At 40.8% G+C, this 18,626-nt stretch overlaps 1 protein-coding gene across 2 annotated transcripts; it reads right to left on the reverse strand.

The window, feature by feature from the left end:
• On the reverse strand, positions 1-17,804 carry LOC131245518 (probable serine/threonine-protein kinase At1g54610). 2 transcript variants are annotated; one of them, XM_058245042.1, is made up of 8 exons: positions 16,930-17,803; positions 13,001-13,285; positions 11,655-11,972; positions 10,113-10,340; positions 9,160-9,260; positions 3,866-3,980; positions 1,960-2,406; positions 1-878 (listed from the first exon to the last, which is right to left on the reverse strand). In XM_058245042.1, the coding sequence occupies exons 1-8, from the start codon at positions 17,341-17,343 to the stop codon at positions 642-644; spliced, it is 2,145 nt and encodes a 714-aa protein (XP_058101025.1). In that variant the 5' UTR covers positions 17,344-17,803; the 3' UTR covers positions 1-641. The 2 variants fall into 2 exon arrangements, with proteins under 2 accessions (XP_058101025.1, XP_058101026.1); XM_058245043.1 differs by lacking the exon at positions 11,655-11,972 and having other exon boundaries at positions 16,930-17,804.
• Positions 17,805-18,626: the final 822 nt, after the last annotated feature.

Genomic DNA, 18,626 nt, shown 5'->3' on the forward strand with positions numbered 1-18,626 from the left:
TCAAGCAACCCTGCATCAACTTCTTCTGAAAAGTTCAAGACCTGAAGTGTTCAGCATGACAGTAACAAAGGCAATAGCAGCACATATATCAATAGGCCACGTTCTACAAGATCCAGGTGTGCACCATGTACATGTCTTGGCAGCAAAACCAGGCCAGTCCACTCATCAGTTTACCACATGTATGAGATGAGATCGACGATTCAGAAAATTATGAAAGATGATCCATACTCATACATGTGGCCCACCTGATGATAGGGCGTCTTGCGCGCAGCTACCACATTGGCAATGTGCAAGGGATCCTGCCTTCAGACCAGACCTCCAGGCTTATTCTCTTCACCCACTCTCCCTAAAGATATCGCCAGTATCTGCCAACATCTTCAACTGTAGCAAATGGAGTACCTCAGTAATCTTAATTAATTACCTCAAATGGCCCACCTTCCCCCACCAATTTGATTCTGTCCATTCCTCGCCTTAGGAAATATTCCCAGTAACAACAGGCATTACGTGACACCCCTTTACATAAAACCACTGCATTCCCTCCCCATCCCCCTTTACATGAACCAAAAAGGAGCAAGCCACCTCCCCCTATTTTACTGCATCTCTTCACACAGAATGCTGCATTTATGCTCCAATCTCAAGACCTATACAGCTTCCCGGCCGGAGGCAAATATTGAGAAACTGCTGCCATTATGAGGCTTTGGTTGAATATGGTTCGCTTCTGCCTGAAGTTTCTTCATTCTCGCTTTATCAAGCCGTGCTCGTCGGACGACTTCTTGGATCTGTCGGTCATGATCCTTGAGCATTTGATCAACGTTGCCTGATGGGCGTAACAACGGCCCTGAATAGTGAATCTTGTTGCCCTTTGACCCGTAACCAAGCTGCAATAGAAAGAATCCACTAAACAAGTCACATATTGGGCGGGAGACGAAAAATAGCCCGTGAAATTTATCACCTGTGAAATTTATCTAAAAACAAAGATGGAAAAATCTTATTAATTCATTTTTTATCATGCAGATTGAAATGGTATGTGCAGGGGTCCTTCATGAGTAACAAGAATGCATGCTTCTAATTATGGTTGGGGTCCGCAAATTTACTGGGAAGTAACTCATGTGTGCAGAAAGAGAAAATACATGCACCCATGATGCATGATTCAGTAGAACCTGCATCCAGTATACGGAGCCGGCTTCACTACTTACCAACATACGTATTGTATTGTGAACTGGAAAGGATAACCAATTTTTTTCAAGTCATTGTATATTCCAGGGAAACAAACCAGTGATGGCCACCAACAGTGGAACTTCATTATTGATGATGAATATATTATTAGTTATCACTGTCTGATCAAAAGATCAGACTGCAAAGTGAAGCAGGCTCAACTTGATCCCAGGTCCTGATCATGATCAGACAGGGATAAGATTTAGTGAAGTTGTATCCATGTCCAACAACAGATCATTTCCCTAGATTCTATAAGCATTTTTAATTAGAGTTTTGCTAATGTCCCCACCTTCAAGGGGGCATTAGCAATATCCCCGAACCTTTTAAATGGCACATGGATTAACCTATTGTCGACCAAAACCGGCCATTCATTCGTACAATTAGGAGCAAGCCATGCTGCAAAAATCATGCCACTCAGGATTTCTTATTGTTCTAAAGTAACCCTTTGATTTGGAAGTCTATCCATGTGATAAATTGGCCCCATTCAAAGGGTTAGGATCATCCGACAACGTGATTCTTGCACCATGGCTTGCTCCTAGTTGTATGAATAAACAAAATGGTTCAGATTGACAATAGGTAACAACCCTGTGTGCTGTTTAAAACATTTGGGGACATTATCTTCTGGCTCTACTTAATCATCAAAACAAATATTCTTTATTGCAAGAACTACCCAAGTGATTACCCCAGCGAACTCATATTTGATATATACAGTAAGAATCGAACTGCTGAGAAGCAATTACTTACCGATATTGGGTCCTTGTGGCCCATCCTTCCATCTTTTTTATGAGATGTGGGATCATGCTTTCTGGCAGATTCTGGGGCCTCACCACCATATTCCAGCAACCTTCCAGCTGTATTAGTAGCTTCTGACTGAGAAGGGTCAATCTTTTCCCTGTGGTCATCTACCTTCCTCCTTGCTGCTACTAAACCAGAAAAGGCTGACAAATCGGCCCCAGTTGAAATCTTTGGAGCACCATCCTCATTTTGCCGAGACTTTGCCCATGCACTTCGGTGAACTAGAGGCCCCGAGTGTGAGGCTCTATTAGGAAAATGCACCTGAGAATCTTCAGATGCCTCTTCTAGAGCATGGGATTGCCTGGGTGGATCTATTGGGAAGCCGGAAGCAACTTCCTCCTGATGCGGATTGAACTTCTCACTCCGGCTCTTGGAATTGGACTGACCTTGTCTTTTCTGCAATCAGATTGTGAAATACATAAGAATAAATAAAAAAGCTAAAAGCAAGCAAGAAATAGAAATGGCAAATAGCACTGCATTTCTTCAAGGACTGGCAATAGGCTGGCTGGGCTGGCTCATCAGGTTTCCATGCCTGGCACACCACCAACCAGGCTTGGAACTGAACTTTAGGACTGTGGGTCAGGCCAGGGCCTGAGTTTATGTCCAGTTATTAAATAGACCGACTGCAGCCCCCTCATTGCCACCTAAACTGAATATTGATCCCACCACAGTTTCAGGAACTATTTAGTTGTTATAATGAACTGGTATTGCTTATTTTTTACAACAAGCTGCACAATGATTACTGAAATCTTCTCTCCCTAACAACCCAGTAGCTCAGTCTAAAGTTCTGTCAACCATACATTCATTCAGACAAATCAAAAGAAAGAAAACAGCTTAAAGCACCTTGATGATTACTTAAGCCAATTTGGACGAGCTGTAAAACTGAAGAAATTGAAAGACCCGTCTTTCATGTTGGAACCATCCAGTGACTCGAGTAAGACCATAGATTTGGAATTGTTTAACTTGTGGCAAATGATAGCATCATAAATAAACAAACAGAAGACTAATAACTTTAAGACATTCGGGAATCAAAGACAACTCAGTTTAGATCCACAGTAGGTTGTTTTTGGATGTGCAACTGCATTGAATTGCAAGCAATCAGTCTGATCAAGGGGAGAAGACAAAAATCAGTCTCTTTGTCCAAGTAGGGAAAAAAAAAAGAAAAAAGAAGAGTATGATGATAGAAAACTTTTCCTTTTTTCTTATTTTTCTTTGTTTTCCTTTTATTTTTTTATTTTTTATTTTTATTTATTTATTTTTGCACTCTAGAAATACTAGTAAAAACTTGTAGACGCAGTACACTTGGGAACTTATCTCGTAAAAATGTGTTGGTTGTCAGATAACTTATCTTGTAAAAATGTGTTGGTTGTCAGATAAATGTGCATCTACAAACCAACATTGTAGAATAAACCAATCACAGCATTCCAGATCATCACGTGCACTACATGTACAGATGGCATATTTTAGAATGGGCCAATTGCAGTATGCGATCAATAGTTACCAGCCACTTCGCCCTCTGACAGTAACCAATTACCCCTCATTTTTATACACATCACAATAACCTCCATCCATTTCTGGAATCTCTCTTTTATTTTTTTTTTATATTTTATTTTTCCTTTTGTTCTTTTGTATGAGAAAGCAGGCAGGAATCTCTTGGGATCCTCACCCATAACTCAACCACCAAAAGAACGAGAAGAAACAAATGCCAATGTGCTATTACAAAAAAAAAAAAAAAAAAAGGAGAACAGCAACAATTAGCACAATGACTGTTGCTAACATCACTACAGTAAACCGGAAGATTATGGGGGAAGGCATGGAAATGAGAAACTCTGGTCCTAAATAAAGTAGAAATTACCTGCAATGACACGGCTAATTCAGCATTGGCATCAGGTGCTGGAATTGCTCTAGATTCTCTTCGCCCTTTCCTTTCTTGATCAATCCTCTGCACCTTCCCTCCCGAAGCCCCTTGCCTGCCATTGTCAGAAAAGGTAATTATAACAATAAGATGGCTTCAATAAGCAATTAATATCACAAAGAAAGTAAAATCTAATGTGCATGTAGGGACAAGTGTTGGAAGAAAGGGTCCTTACGTCCCAATCAAGGGGGTAACTAGCAAATTCAAGGGGGCCCACAGGCCTATATATCTGTACAAGAAACCCAGTTTGACATCTAAGCCATCTGATAAGCATGTTTAGCCAAAAGAGGCATCCAGTGCATCATGTGTGGGTCGGAGTTCCAATGTACATCATGCAATTGGAAAACAGGATGAATTAATGATGGCAACATGCATGGGCACTCATGTGTATCATACAACTGGAGAATCCACCACAAGAAGCCTGCACGTGTAAATTCCCAATAGTTTTACAAGTTTTTCCTCTTCTTTCTTTCTTTTAGAGGGGCAACGAAATTTATTAGAAATAAAAGAAAAGGCAAATGCAACAAGGATGCAAAGGAATCATCCAGTTAGTACAACGGGGAAGAATCACCCAGCAAGCACAGAACTTCTGAACATTCCACTAGTGTGCTCCTGACAACTTGCACAAAATATGATAACAGAAGACAGTCCCCATAGGGCAATCCTCTTTTTATTTTCATGTTTACCAAGCTGCCATGCTTGGAATAGATCCATAATGGAGCACAGCCTTACCCAAGCAACCCTGAACTGCTGAAGAAATCTCACCAAATATCCCAGGCGAAGTGCAACAGTGAACAAGTGGTTGACAGATTCGGCATCCCTCAGTCGCATCAGCTAACTATTAGGAATGATCATATGCCTCTTTCTTAGTGGTCAATTGTTAGAACATTATTCTTCCCAACCAGCCACACAAATCACAAATGCTAAAACGTGAGGTGGGCCCAAGAACTTCATATATGATGGATAGGGTCCAGGACCCCAGCAGAGGGGGATGTAAAGATGACCATAGAGAAAGATTTAACAAAGAAGCAGTCCAAATTCTAAGGGATCCACACTCACCTGTCCCGCTCAGACATGGGAATAAAGTGGGATGAATACGAGAGCTTTCTTCATCAAAGAGATTAAACCTTTTGGTAAGGGAGAGTCTACAGGACTGATCAACAGTCTAAACACATTTTCTAAATGATTAGACAGTTCGAATTTGACCAATCAGTTTGATTTCTTGGCTATAGCCCATGTACAATGGGACCAAAATTTTGGAGAGCTTCAATTTGGTTATGATGGACAACAAGCGTATTGGTGAATGTGTGCATGAATATGACCCACCATATGCTGCTGAAGTAATATTACATAATTCCTCGATTCAGGAAAACAGTGGGGGCAGGGGTTAGCTTGTTTCCATCCTTTTCCAGAGGGTCGAAAGGGACAATCTCAAACAAAAAGCGATGCAACTGGTACACTACAATGCAAAGACATATCCCTCACAGTATATTGGCTTGCGTGCCTCAATAATTTTTCCAACCATTTTCCTATTATTCTATCCTCCAAGAACCAAGATGGACCATTGGGGTCCAATTCCATTTAGATTTCAGCTAACGTGGTTGGAAAAAGGCTTTGTGCAAAGGGTGGAGTGGTGGGTAGATATTCATAACAAAGGGGGTGCTAGCAGAAAGTTCATGTCAAATTCAGGTTGCTTAAAGCAAAAGTCAAGGACTGGAATAACAATACATTTTGGTAGGTTGGAGAAGGGGATGGCTACTCTATGAGATCAAGGAAAATGGTAGGAGGGAAGGGGGTGATCAATCCCAAGTTGAGAATCCACAGAAGTGAGTTTTTCAACAAGAATATAAGAAATAACATGTCGTTAAAAATCAAGGGCACTTTAGCTAAATGAGGGCTATAAGAACACATTTTTCTGTTGGATGGCTACCACAAGGAGACAGTTGATCATATACAGAAGTTGGAAGTTGAGGGAGACACAATCAAGGAGCCACAAGAAATATGCGAAGCAATTGTGGACTTCTATCAAAAGTTGTGTACACAAGACTGCAGGAGACCACTTGTAGGTGAGCTTGAGTTTGATCATATTGTAGTAAGCAGCTACTTATTTGGAGAGGCCAATCAAAGGGGAAGAGAGTGAGGCAATTGAAACTGGGAAAGATGTGAAAGTAGAAGTAACATGTTTCATTAATAAACTCTATCAAAAGATCCCTAGCAAAGGATATGGGAGCATCCTTCATTGTCCTCATCCCAGAGAAAGATGGCACCACAAGCTTAGCTAAATTTAGACCCATCATTTTGATTGGGAGACAATGCAAAATTCTTGCTAAGGTTTTGGCCTCCAGGCTAAGAAGATGTGTGTTACATCGGATCATATCTCCATCACAAGGGATACTTGTGAAGAGTCGTCAAATCCTAGGTGGTGTGTTGTTAGCCCATCAAAGTAAAGGTTTGAAGCATAAAGTGGGACAGCAGGGGCTGTTATTCAAAGTTGATCTAGAAAAAACTTTTGATTACAAAACTGGTGTTTTTGGATTATATGTTAAGTGGATTTGATCATGGACTCAGGTGGCAAGATGGACGAAGGAATGTGTTGCATCAGCTGAGTTTTTGGTGCCTGTGAACAGTTAACCCAAAGGCATCTTTTGGGGATCATGAGGGTTGTTTCAAGAGGATCCGCTGTCTGCATTTTTAGGATGTAGTTGTGGCAGAAGTATGCAAAATATTGGAGTTGTGGCAGAAGTATGCAAAATATTGGAAAAGGCGAGTGGAAGGTCTAATACAAGGGTTCGAAGTTAACCAATCAGATTTCCAAATTTCCCATTTGCAATTTGCGGATGATACTTTGATTCTATATGATGCTGATGGACAGCAAATGGCTAACTTGATGTGCATCTTGAGATGTTTCAAGGTGGTGTCAAACTTGAAATAAACCTTTGGATGGTGTATTTCTGGGTATTAAATTCCGAAAAAGAGAGGTAGTGGAGTTGGCTGAAGTTCTAGGATGCTGTGCCAGTTCTCTTCCTACCACATATCCCGGGTTGCCTCTCTGTGTTGGAAAACCTGCCAAATGGTTGTGGGATGCAGTTAGGAAAGGTTCCAGTGGAGGCTTTCAGCTTGGAAAGGGCATTATCTTCCCTTGGGAGAGCACATCACCCTCATTAAAGCTGAACTATCTTCCATGCCAATGTCGCGATTTCAATGCCCATTAAGCATCATTAGTAAACTGGGCAAGCTGGAAAGAGATTTTCTTTGGCAAGGGATGGAAGATAGCCGTATACCATATGATAGATTGGAAAAAAGGTACACACCTTCCAAAAATGGTTATAGGTTGATGAATCAAGTGTTGCTTGGAAAATCGCAGGAAATTTGGGAAGAAGATGACCCTTTTGGCAGAAAGAAGGGTTGTACTGCTAACTCTTCAAGGTACAGAAGTTCTCAGATTTGGAAAGCCATATTGAATGTCAAAGATTTATTTAACCAAGGCATTGGTTTTGAAGTGGGAGATGGTCAGGTCATTCAGATTCTGGGAAGAGGAGAGCTGTGATGATAGTCCCTTCTCTGTAGATGCACTTCATTCTATAGCTTGGCAGATCACAAAGCCACCAGATTTTTCGAGACTATGGAAGGATTAGCAACAAGGTTGTGTGGTCACCAATTTTTAGGAGCTTAAGGGGGGATGAGGATGATCTGGTGATGCTTCTAACTCAGTTGGAAGGTATTAAACTTTAACCGGGAGGAGAGGGAAACAAGGGCGTGGAAATGGACAGAACGGAAGATTCTCAGTTAGATCTTTTAATGAAATTTTGCAAGCAGAGTGGAAGGGGAGAACGGGTTTATGGGCCCCATCAGCTTGACTACAGAATGTGAGGGAGCTATCTAAAGCCGATGCATTTGGGTGGTTAGTGGGCAGAAACAAGGTCCTTACTCCTTACCATTGATCATCTTCGTAACAAGCAGACAATAATCGCTAATTGCCAATGTATGTTTTGTATGTGCCTAAGAAATAAGGAGAACCTCTGCCATCTCTTATTCATTACCCTTCTGCATCAGCCATATAGGGTTGGTGCTTTCATCGGTTTGGTGTGGTGGGATCAATGCCAGAATTGATGCTATTGCTCTTTCAGGCATGGAAGGGTGGGCTTATGTAAGGAAAAGGGAAAAAACTGTGGACTTTTTGTTTCCTAGAAGTGTTGTTGTCAATTTGGGAAGAAAGAAATAATAGAACATCTTTTGGGGTTAAGTTTCTCGAGTAGTTTGCAGGTCATAGCTCTGTTGAAATCTAGGGTGAGCTAGAAAAGAGTGCCACTGTCACGTAACAGTGGGAGGGTGGTAGGTGCCTTGCCTGGAATTTGTTGCCCTTTGGTGAGTTTTCCTTTACAATATCACTTTAGTGATCTTATATATACATCTAAGTCTTATTCCAACTAACTGGGGTCGGCTACATAGATCCCATTCTGCCATTCTACTCTATCGAGGATCGAAATGTCAGATTGTCATTATTCATGACAAAGGTTTTGGTGAAGGCTTGATGCCAGTTGTCAACCTGACGCAACCCTCCTTTATCCGGGCTTTCCATGTAGGCCTGCCACATAGCAAAAGCAGACTAGTCCACGATAATGCATTGCAGTGAATACAAGGTGCAAAGGAGTGGCGACAACCATAGAATCTGCGAATGTGCCCCTACGCTAGTGAAGGATGCCCTCAAGTATGTAGCATTGAGAACAGGGTCTCAATCCCAGCTTACCCACTGAAAGATGACTGTTCGATCCGCCAAGTTTCACTGTCATGCTTCTGGCTTAATTGAAATTAGGTTCATTGATGGTGCCAGAATTTTATATAATACTCTTAGGATATTAGAATTCTAGAGTGGAATGGCAGAACAAGATCCATATAACCAACCCTTCTTAGTTGGATAAGGCTTAGATGATGATGATGATGATGATGATAATGACGCTGTTGTGATATTAGAATTCAAGGTATCTTTTACATTTTGTGATTGTAACAACAATTTTAATTGAAGAACCGAAGAATGCATCAAACGAGAGGGAAACATCCCCAATAGGGAGAGTCTGGATCTCAGATTGCTCCCTGTAGCTACTATCTTGGAAATTGCATTTGCCTCTCTTCCTACGTAATTGGATATATTTCCATCGAAAAATAGACTACTTGTTCACAATTGATCTTATAATGTGAAAGGAAAAGTTATTGACTTGCAATATACATATATATACCTTCTAGCTTCCTCATCCCGTATTTTTGCATCAAACTCTTTGCTCGGAGGATATTTGGGCAAGCTCGAAGGATCACAAGCAAGTGGTTTTGTTGTAAAGAACTGAAAAAAAAATAAAAATAAAAATAAAAATGATTAGACAATTCTGCCCCATAGATGGAATACAAAAGTAGTTCTATGAGGGTCATAGAACACAAGAAGGGTAATAAAAATCACAGTGATAAGAGAATATCTTCATAAGAAAATTTACCCCACAAAATAAAAATAATTGAAAAGTCCTAGGCAATGAAAACTCCAAAAACATAATGTGATTCCTAAAGATTGCTTGCTGAATCTGGGAACAGAGTTACAGAAGTACCCTAAAAGGAATCACATGAAATGCATTACTAACAGCTATAAGAAATGTAGTTTTGACGGCGAATTAGACAAAAAAAAAAAAAAAAAAATGCATTGGATTGCACAGGGAAACTTCACAGATAAAAAACAAGCAGGTCAAATATTTCATTAAGGATGTTACTAGTGTTTGAAGAAACAACTAACACTCGTCATGTTCACATTCCATGGAAGACGCATCATGTGTGAATGGAAATGGAAGGGAATAAGAAAAAAAAAAAACTTGTGAATTGTGAGTGGGAACTTTAAAATGTCTTGTATTATTCATGACACGCACGCACGCACGCACACACACAAAAACGGAAGCCTATATGGTAATTGATACAGACACAAAGACATCAACTGAGGAGTTTTATAACACTGCCAATTTTGAGAGCACTTTAAGGATTGATACAAGTACTAACAAATAGATGAAAATCAATGTGCTACGCAAAATTAGTGACAACAAGAAAGGGAACATTAAGGTTCCAAATCTGCAAAGATATCATCCATAATGTGCAATGAAAAGGTCAAATGCACCCTGTTTACTAGATAGTACTCAATTGATTAGAAATTACATACATCACTCTTAAGGGCAGAAGCTGCAGTTCCACGATCAGCTGGATCTATGGAAAGAAGAACATCCAAAAGCCCTAAAGCTGATGGAGGGAAGTCTTTGAAAGTGTCAGCAACACAACGTCTATAAGGGTGCTGTGGTTTGAAAATGGTTGCATGGGGCAATTTTGATTTCCTCCAATAATCCTCCGATGGCGAGCCACAAAGCTTGAAAATTTTATGCAACTGCTCCACCTAGTAGGTAGAAAGACACAAAATTACATCCATAATCCATTATTAATCAGAAATAGAAGAAACTATGATTACAAGTCATCAGAAAACTAAAATAAAAGAGCAGACTATATGATTTTTTGTATTATTATTTTATTTATTTATTTATATTTTTTTGGAGAATAGAGCAGACTATACAAGTATTTTTTACTTGATTCGTCCGCTGAAAATTAATAGTGCACTTCATGAGATAGACGCCCACCAAGAAACATTTTAGCATTTTCTCCAATTAGGACTGCTTGAGAAAGCGAAATGAGCAATGCAAATACCATCCTTCCTACTGTTTTGGCAGAGCTTTGCAATCAAATCTCCACTTATGTCATCATTGCCCATGATAAACAGCAAAACTTTTGCAAGTGAACATATGTGCAAGCAGGATGAATCTTTTAACTGTGTGTCCAAGCAAGATAAGCTTTAAGCATTAGCTACATAGAGATGGCCTCATATGAGGTCAATACAACAGGAGGCAATGCCAGACAACTTTGGACAGCAATGATACAAGGTGACTCACAATACTTAACATACAAGCACCATACCATACCATGCCAATATGGACACCAGTGCAAAATACTGCATGGATGCCTGTAAGATACAGTTGATGGATGTGAAAGTTAACAGGATCGGATGTTCTCACATGTGACCCATTGGCAGGAAAGAAATGGATGGATGTGAAAGTTCACATATAACCATTGCAAATGAACAATTCTCAGCTATCTACCGAACTGGCAAAGAGCAAAAGGAAAGAAGACATTTCTTCACCAAAAAAGAAAAAGAAAAAGGAAAGAAGACCTTCCCGATGAATGCTATTGATAGACTCACTCACATGAACTGGAATTTCAAAGCACATGCCACCAATGCACACTTGTGGGAGATCTAGGCAATCCATCATTTTGGCATCACTGTGGGAATCCCTTGGCCTGACCCAGATCCAGCCCAGACCTGATCCATGGATCTCGTGGTTAGGGTATGTATCCTCCTATACCCAAACCCGACCCATTAAATAACTGAACCAGCTTGCTTTCACTTTTATCCAAGCCAGACCTGGCCAAGATTCTAATGGGTGTCTGGGGCCAAAATACAACAGGTTTGTCTAATGGTGGTCCAGTACACCCCTCAACCCGACCCATTTGCACCCCCAACTAAGTCCTTAAGTAGAACAGTAAATTCAAAAAGACATCCATACAAGAAAAAGCACCACACAGAAGAATCACTTTGCCATGAATAACAAATGCTACAAAACAACAATTGAAGTGTTTAGGGAAAAAGCATGCAAAGTACCTCAGTTCTTCCAGGCATGATAGGCTTGGCCGCATATAGTTCTGCTAGTATACATCCAGTACTCCATAAATCCACTGCAACCCCGTAGTCAGTGGCTCCAAGTAGAAGTTCTGGGGGTCGATACCACAACGTAACTACACGACTGGTCAATGGATGCCTTCGATCCGGGTCAAAAAAACTAGCTAAGCCAAAGTCAGCTATTTTCAAGATGCCACTATTATCAATTAGAAGATTTGAACCCTTAATGTCACGATGTAGAATATTGCGACTATGACAATGATCAAGTCCACACAGCAGTTGTTGCATGTAACATTTAACCTGTCAAAACCAAATTAGTAATATTTTAGGGCTTATGATCAAAACAGCTCACCCACGTTATGATGCCTAGTTATTTCAATATGATGCAGACCCTTGTCGTTCCATTATTGGCACTTCAATATTAAGTGTAAAAAGCCATAATGAGTTAGTCCCAGCAATGGAATTTTATTTTTGAAGTTGAAGGAGAAAGAACAAAATAATAATAATACAAAAAAAAAAAAAGGTTTTCAAAGGTTAAAAAATGCTTGGGAAAGGGAGTGACAAGCATCGAGCCTTGAGCTGCATATGACACGAAAGTCAAGATACCCAGTGTTATGTTACATACCCAGCGTTTTCATGAAGGTCAAGATGAATACAACTAGAGCTGGGCACGGGACGACTCGACTCGCCTGACTCGACTCGTCCGACTCATTCAGACCCGACTCAACCCGAACCGAATGGGTGAGTCGGTCCGAACCGAGTAGGCTTCGCCCGATCCAAACTCAAATCGAGTTGAGTTCGAGTTACCCAATAACTCGACCCGACTCGATCTGAAATCAACTTGACTCGGATTGGGGTATATATATAATAATAAAAACCCTAATTTCTAAGTATCTCTAACCTATATGCCGCACCCGACCCCAACCTGATCCCAAACTCTCTCTCTCCCTCCCTCATCCTCCTCCTCTTCCAAGCCCAACAACCACCCACCACCATCACCACCCTCCTCCTCTCTCTCTCTCTCTCCTCTCCACTCCCTCCCTCCCTCATCTCTCAATCCGAATCGTTGCCAACTCGAATTGACTTGGTACTTTTGACCGGGTCAGACTCGGTCTAGATTAGTCCAGGCCAAACCTGGACTCAAATCGGTTTAGGCATGATGGACTCGGTACTGAGTCAAGTCGAGTTCGGGTCAGGCCTATTTCAAAACCGGATCGAGTCAGGCCCTAACTCGGTCCGACTAGACTCGATGCCCAGCTCTAAATACAACAACTCACTAAGCATGAGAGTGAAATGTAACTATTGCATGAAATATTATAAAGCAGTACCTGCGGCTCAGAGAACTTGAGACGAGGAGAGGAAGCAAGCCCAGCAAGATCGTGCTCCATATACTCAAAAACAAGGTACAAGCTGCAAGACATTCGTGATGTTACCAATCCTTCCAATTTTATTATATTTGGGTGGTCAAGTCTGCGCAGAATGTGAATCTCCCTAGCCATAAAACGAACGCTTTCAGGCTCAAGGTTATCAAATCGTACTTTTTTCAAAGCAACGATTTTTCCATTATCAAGATCACGTGCCCTGTAAACGTTACTGTAAGTTCCTTGGCCTATCTGCACAACAATAAATAAATCATCACACTGTAAGAAACCAAAAAAGAGTTAACAAAGGTCGTAGGCAGCAAAAAACTTTGAGATGAGCAATTATCTTTAAAAGATAGTAGGATTCAAATCAATGGGAAACAGAAACATCAAATAAGGAACCATATTCATACAGGTGTGTACAACATATAGCAAGGCACATGACCTGAACTTCAATTTTGAAAATACAGCAAGAATAACCCAATTCTTTTGTACTGTGTTGTTCCACCCTAAACAAACAAGCAAAAATACAGCAAGAATAACCCAATTCTTTTGTACTGAGTGTTCTTCCACCCTAAACGAACAAGCATAAAGAGAGGAGCTGTCAATGGGTTGAGGTCAGGTCAGGTCAGGTCAGGTCAGGTCATGGTTTACCCATACCTGGACTAATTGGGCCCTGTGTCCTGATAGATCCAGGTGCCGCCCAGACCTATATACCATGGGTCCAGGTACCCATCAGGGTATGTTATTTGGTCGGCCCTACAAAGGATGGGCTTTTCCATCCTCCCAAGTTCCATGCCTTGTGTGAGTTTAAGCCAAAAAAAAAAAAAAAAGTTTTATGGATATCAAAAGGGTAATTGATTTTCCATGCAACAGGGGTCTCTCAAAAATGAAACATTATTTTTAAAAAATATAATATATCATCATCATCTAACCCTTATACCAACTAATTAGGGTCAACTTTAGAGAATAATATACCATAAGAGAAAAAGATTTTGATAAAGTGGCAGTGTGGGATGGTTGATATGCAGGCACTAACAAATTTTACACATGGAATCCAAGTGACTCATGTTAAACCGTCTAAGTTATGTGGCCCACATTTGATGGGCTATGATCTAAAATTTGAAGTTACTTGACAATCTACCTTGCTGATTGCTAGGCATTTAGTGGACAGTTTGGATGATTACTTTGAGTTACTACATGCTACGAGTACAACTTCTGTGTGCCGTGTATCAAGCAACACACTCAGCCAGAGTATGGAATAACTTGTATCTTAAATTAGTAGTTTATTCCCCAAGCATCATTCTCTCTCCACCACCACATAGAGAAGATCTGATTTTTTAAACGGGTCTGGAAACTGGAGCAATACCCGTTTAAAACAGGTTGGTCACTCAGGTACCCATAGATCCGGGTACACATTGACAGCCCTACATAAAGAGCATGGATTTAAATATCAATTTTGGCATGACATGCAACTCGTCTGTGGATCAAAACTGGTATGACCCATCGTATCAGTCGGCTCTGGTCTTTCAGTCCTTGTTGGTCTCGTGACTCATTTCATTGTGGATTGAAACCAATATGACTTCGATAAAACTGAGTCCAATCAGATGGTATTTTAAATCATGTAAAAAGATATGCACAAATGAGGGGATGCACATTCAACATGAAATGCTACTTAGATGAGTTAACTACAAAATTGTATGAAAATTCGCTGCTAGAAAACAACAGCTTGTCACCTGAAACTCAACTTGGAGTGTTGGACAAATGAACTACAAACACCGTTCTCAGTGCAAGTTCACTGCTAGAAGAACCAGACGAGTTGACTTCAGGAACAACCAGCTATGTGCCATAATTAAAATAAGAATAAAAATATGTAGTAACCATCAGTATACTCAGAGACACCATGTGGGGGAACATGAAGTGATAACATTTGGCTACTCAACGCTAGGAAGGTTTAACTAAAGATATGGTCCTTGATAAAGTAGAATGGTGGAACAGGATTCATGTAGCTGACCCCTATTAATTATGATAAGGATTAGATGATGGTGGTGGTGATGACGACGACGACTCAGTGCTCAGGAAAGAAATATTCCTTATAAGGTCTGGGAGTAGTCCCAGCAAGATACAAAATGATGGAGAGCAAATATAGATGGTCCGATCAATTTCAACAAAGACCAAATACAACTATCATAAGGGGATTTCTGGGCTTGAGGAAAAAAAGAAGAAGAAGAAGAAGAAAAAAGGATCAAAGGGAGACTTCAAAGGACTTGGGTTGAGGTGATGAGAAGGAATATGAAGGCTTCTCACTCACCAAGGCCAGGGACTTAGATAGGACCATAGGAATGATTGGTGGAAAAATATTTGTAAAGATGAACAAATAGTTGGCCAAGGCTTTAATGATGATGACTGCCTATAGTCACAAGAACTACAATCTAGTAGTTTGGTAAATCAACACAGGTTAAGTAACCTAAGCTAGAGTGCTTGACAACCCATCTCTAAGAAAAAAATCATTTCAACTCACCAACATGGATGTAGCCATGCTCATTGTGAATAAAATGTTCACAACATCATGGACTCCTATGCTTTCCATTCTATTAAATTACATTAGGTGTGTTATTTACCACAGGCAAACTCCCAACAGTTTCATCTTCTCACTACCAGAAAATCATTTAGTAGAAATTAAAAAAGCACATATAAGCCAACTTGAAGCCTATATTAAGGTTGCATTTGAACAGGTTTTGGGAGGATAGGTAGATTGTTCAGCAGCCTTTACAACTTATCAGTTCAGAAAGATTGACTGCTATGAGACAGTCAGTAACCAAATTGTTTGGACTCCTATTTCAAAAGAAACCTGGTAGGTTATGAGAAGGAGCTCATTACTCTGTTGAGGGTTAGATCTCTTGAGACAAGACAAAATGATGTAGAAATGGTTGTCTTCTGGGAATTTTTCATAAAATCCATCTATGGGAAATTGGACAGAAGGGGAGTGATTACTCATACAGATTGGCCATGGGGCATGAAGGCCACCCCCTAGGGTTGTCGCATTTGGTTGGTCAGTTGGTTGGTTGGTTGGTCAAGATAAATTGCTATCACCTACGAAAAAGGGAAATGAATTGTCAACTGGTGTTGTATGCGTACAAGGAGGGTTGAATGGGTCAACCATATTTTTTTTCCTTCATTGTGCCTTTGTATCTAGTATTTGGGGCAGTTTGGTGCAGCATGGTCGATGCTAGGATCCATGATGATGTTTATGGAGGACAGGATGTAGCCCTAGAGGTCGCAAGGTAATTTGCTTGGGAAGAGTTGTCTATTAGCAATTTGTAGACCATCTGGAAAATAACAAAACTTTTAACTAAAAGTCGTCAGCTCTTCGGTAGTTTTCTTAAACAATTTCTCAGGGTTTAGTAAAGAGGACTTTGCGAGGGTCTTGGAGGGTACTTTCCTGTAATACTTTGCAGTTTCCTTTTGTGGGTATTTGACTTTGGGCTCTTTCCACATACAATCCTTTTTCACCGATCAGGAAAAATAAAAAATAAAAAAAGGCAGCATTTGGTAGTAAGCTCAAACCACACTTCATCTAGAGATGGTTTGAGGATACCCTGCATTAAAAAGGCATCATGTTTGGAAATGCAAGGAAAGCAGATTCGGCAATAAAGAGGACTATTCCTTTTCCGTCCAAGGGAACCAAAATCGCAATTCCACTTGTTGATGTGAATGCGATATCAATTCCTGGATAAAATCAATTCCACCGGACTGCGATTGCAAGACTCCCAAACACATTCTCGATATTCCCATCCATTTCAAAAATCCAAACAAAGGCAAAAGTTCTTCCATACACAAGGAAATGGAGCAGACTACCAAATCAAGACTGAAAGGAAGAATCAAAAGAAACCTACTTTGTCGAGCTTCTCAAAAGAATCTGCTCGCCGTGGGACCCACCCCCTGATTGCTTCACCAGCCACCGCCACGAGCCAGGCAGGCCAACCAGCGGCGACCTGCTCCCCTTCTGAAGCCTTCGGAATACTCCCTATGCCCGGATGACGATCATGCCCCTGTTTTTCCCTTTTCCTCTGGGAAATCTCACCGTCTGCTTGTATCAAACCGTTCCCTTGCTTCTCAAACACCACCACCCTTCCATCTCCACCATCCATTCCGTCCTTCCCCTGAACAATATCTTCCCTCCTCAAAGAAGAAGAAGAGGACGACGCCGCTGCAATCCGTCCTTTCGACGGAAATTTACTCGGTATTCTCTCTCTCGGACTCTCACGACTATCATCGATAGCAGAAGGCTTGCAACAAATGCCGCCCATCTTTCCTGTTCTCCCCTTACAATCTTGCTTATTTAGAGAAGAATGACACTAAGATCGCAGCCGATCCGGCTTTCCACTGCCAAATCCTCTTCTTCGACATCCATTAAAATCAAGAACATAAAAATCGAAGGAAAAAATCCAGCTCAAAAGAAAACCGATTCATCTCGTTTCCAGATCAAGAGGAATTTCAATACATCCGAAGGCTCTTTTCAGTGATTCTGTACCGATGAGGCTCTTCTAGGGTTTTTCGTCGAGCTTTTCTGCCATGGATCGCGAGAGAGAGATCCTTTTTGGATTTTCTTTTTCCCTGTTTTTTTACGAGAAGGGTATTTATACGCAGGTAGTAGCTTTTGAGTCGAGAAGAGGATATGATTGATATCCCTTACACTCAGCTTTTTCTTTTTCTTTTCGTTTTAGCTCTCTTTTTGTTTTATAAAGGAGAAGCTATTTTGACTCGAGTTTCCAAGGCTAGTGAATTTCGAGCCGGTATAAGCTGTTATCTACTCATTAACCATCTGTCCTCGGCCCGAGTTCAGTGTCGTATCCTAGGTTTTGAGTCTGTAGAAATGGAACCCGTGGATTGGTGATCCAAACCATTGAAATTATGATCCACATCTTAGATGAAATATGAGTGGAAAACTAACCCGATCGGAAGAAAAAAAATTCTTTAAACGTTGGTATCAACCTTCGACATTCAACTATGAAAATCCAAAGAATTGGATGGTTAGGATCTTCTAATTTGAATGAATTTTGGAGGAATAGCACATGACAGTACGTACTACCAGATCAACCGTCTAGATAATGAAAAAAGTGGCACCATTTCTAAAATCTCAAAGCCGGCGGATATTTCAAGTTCTAAAGCGTATGAAAGACCGACCACAGGACTCCTCTAGATGGACCTGTTCCTCCACAAGTCCGAGTAGAATACGCGTTGAAAGTTTATCCGTTTACCCGTCAAAAGTAATTGGCCTGCTCACACATCATTGCTACGCGGTTCTCACTTTGCTGTGTGTGCGCCACACGAGCTGCGCGTTAAGCGAGTCCCACAAGGACTGTGGGCCACATCATCCAAAACCACTCAAAAACAATCGAATTCAGATGGTAGACCGCGTAATCGGTAGATGAGTCTGTTTTTGTGGAAATCCAACTTTCATGACTAGGGAACCTGATAAACCAGTTGGATGTCATGCAATCACCATGGTGGGCCATGCTCGAACCTGGTAGAATATGCTTATTCCACAAGGACTCGTGAAGGAAGCGGATTCCTATGGTTCAGAATTTAT

This window comes from Magnolia sinica, chromosome 5 (genome assembly GCF_029962835.1).
Source record: "Magnolia sinica isolate HGM2019 chromosome 5, MsV1, whole genome shotgun sequence".
Taxonomy (NCBI): domain Eukaryota; kingdom Viridiplantae; phylum Streptophyta; class Magnoliopsida; order Magnoliales; family Magnoliaceae; genus Magnolia; species Magnolia sinica.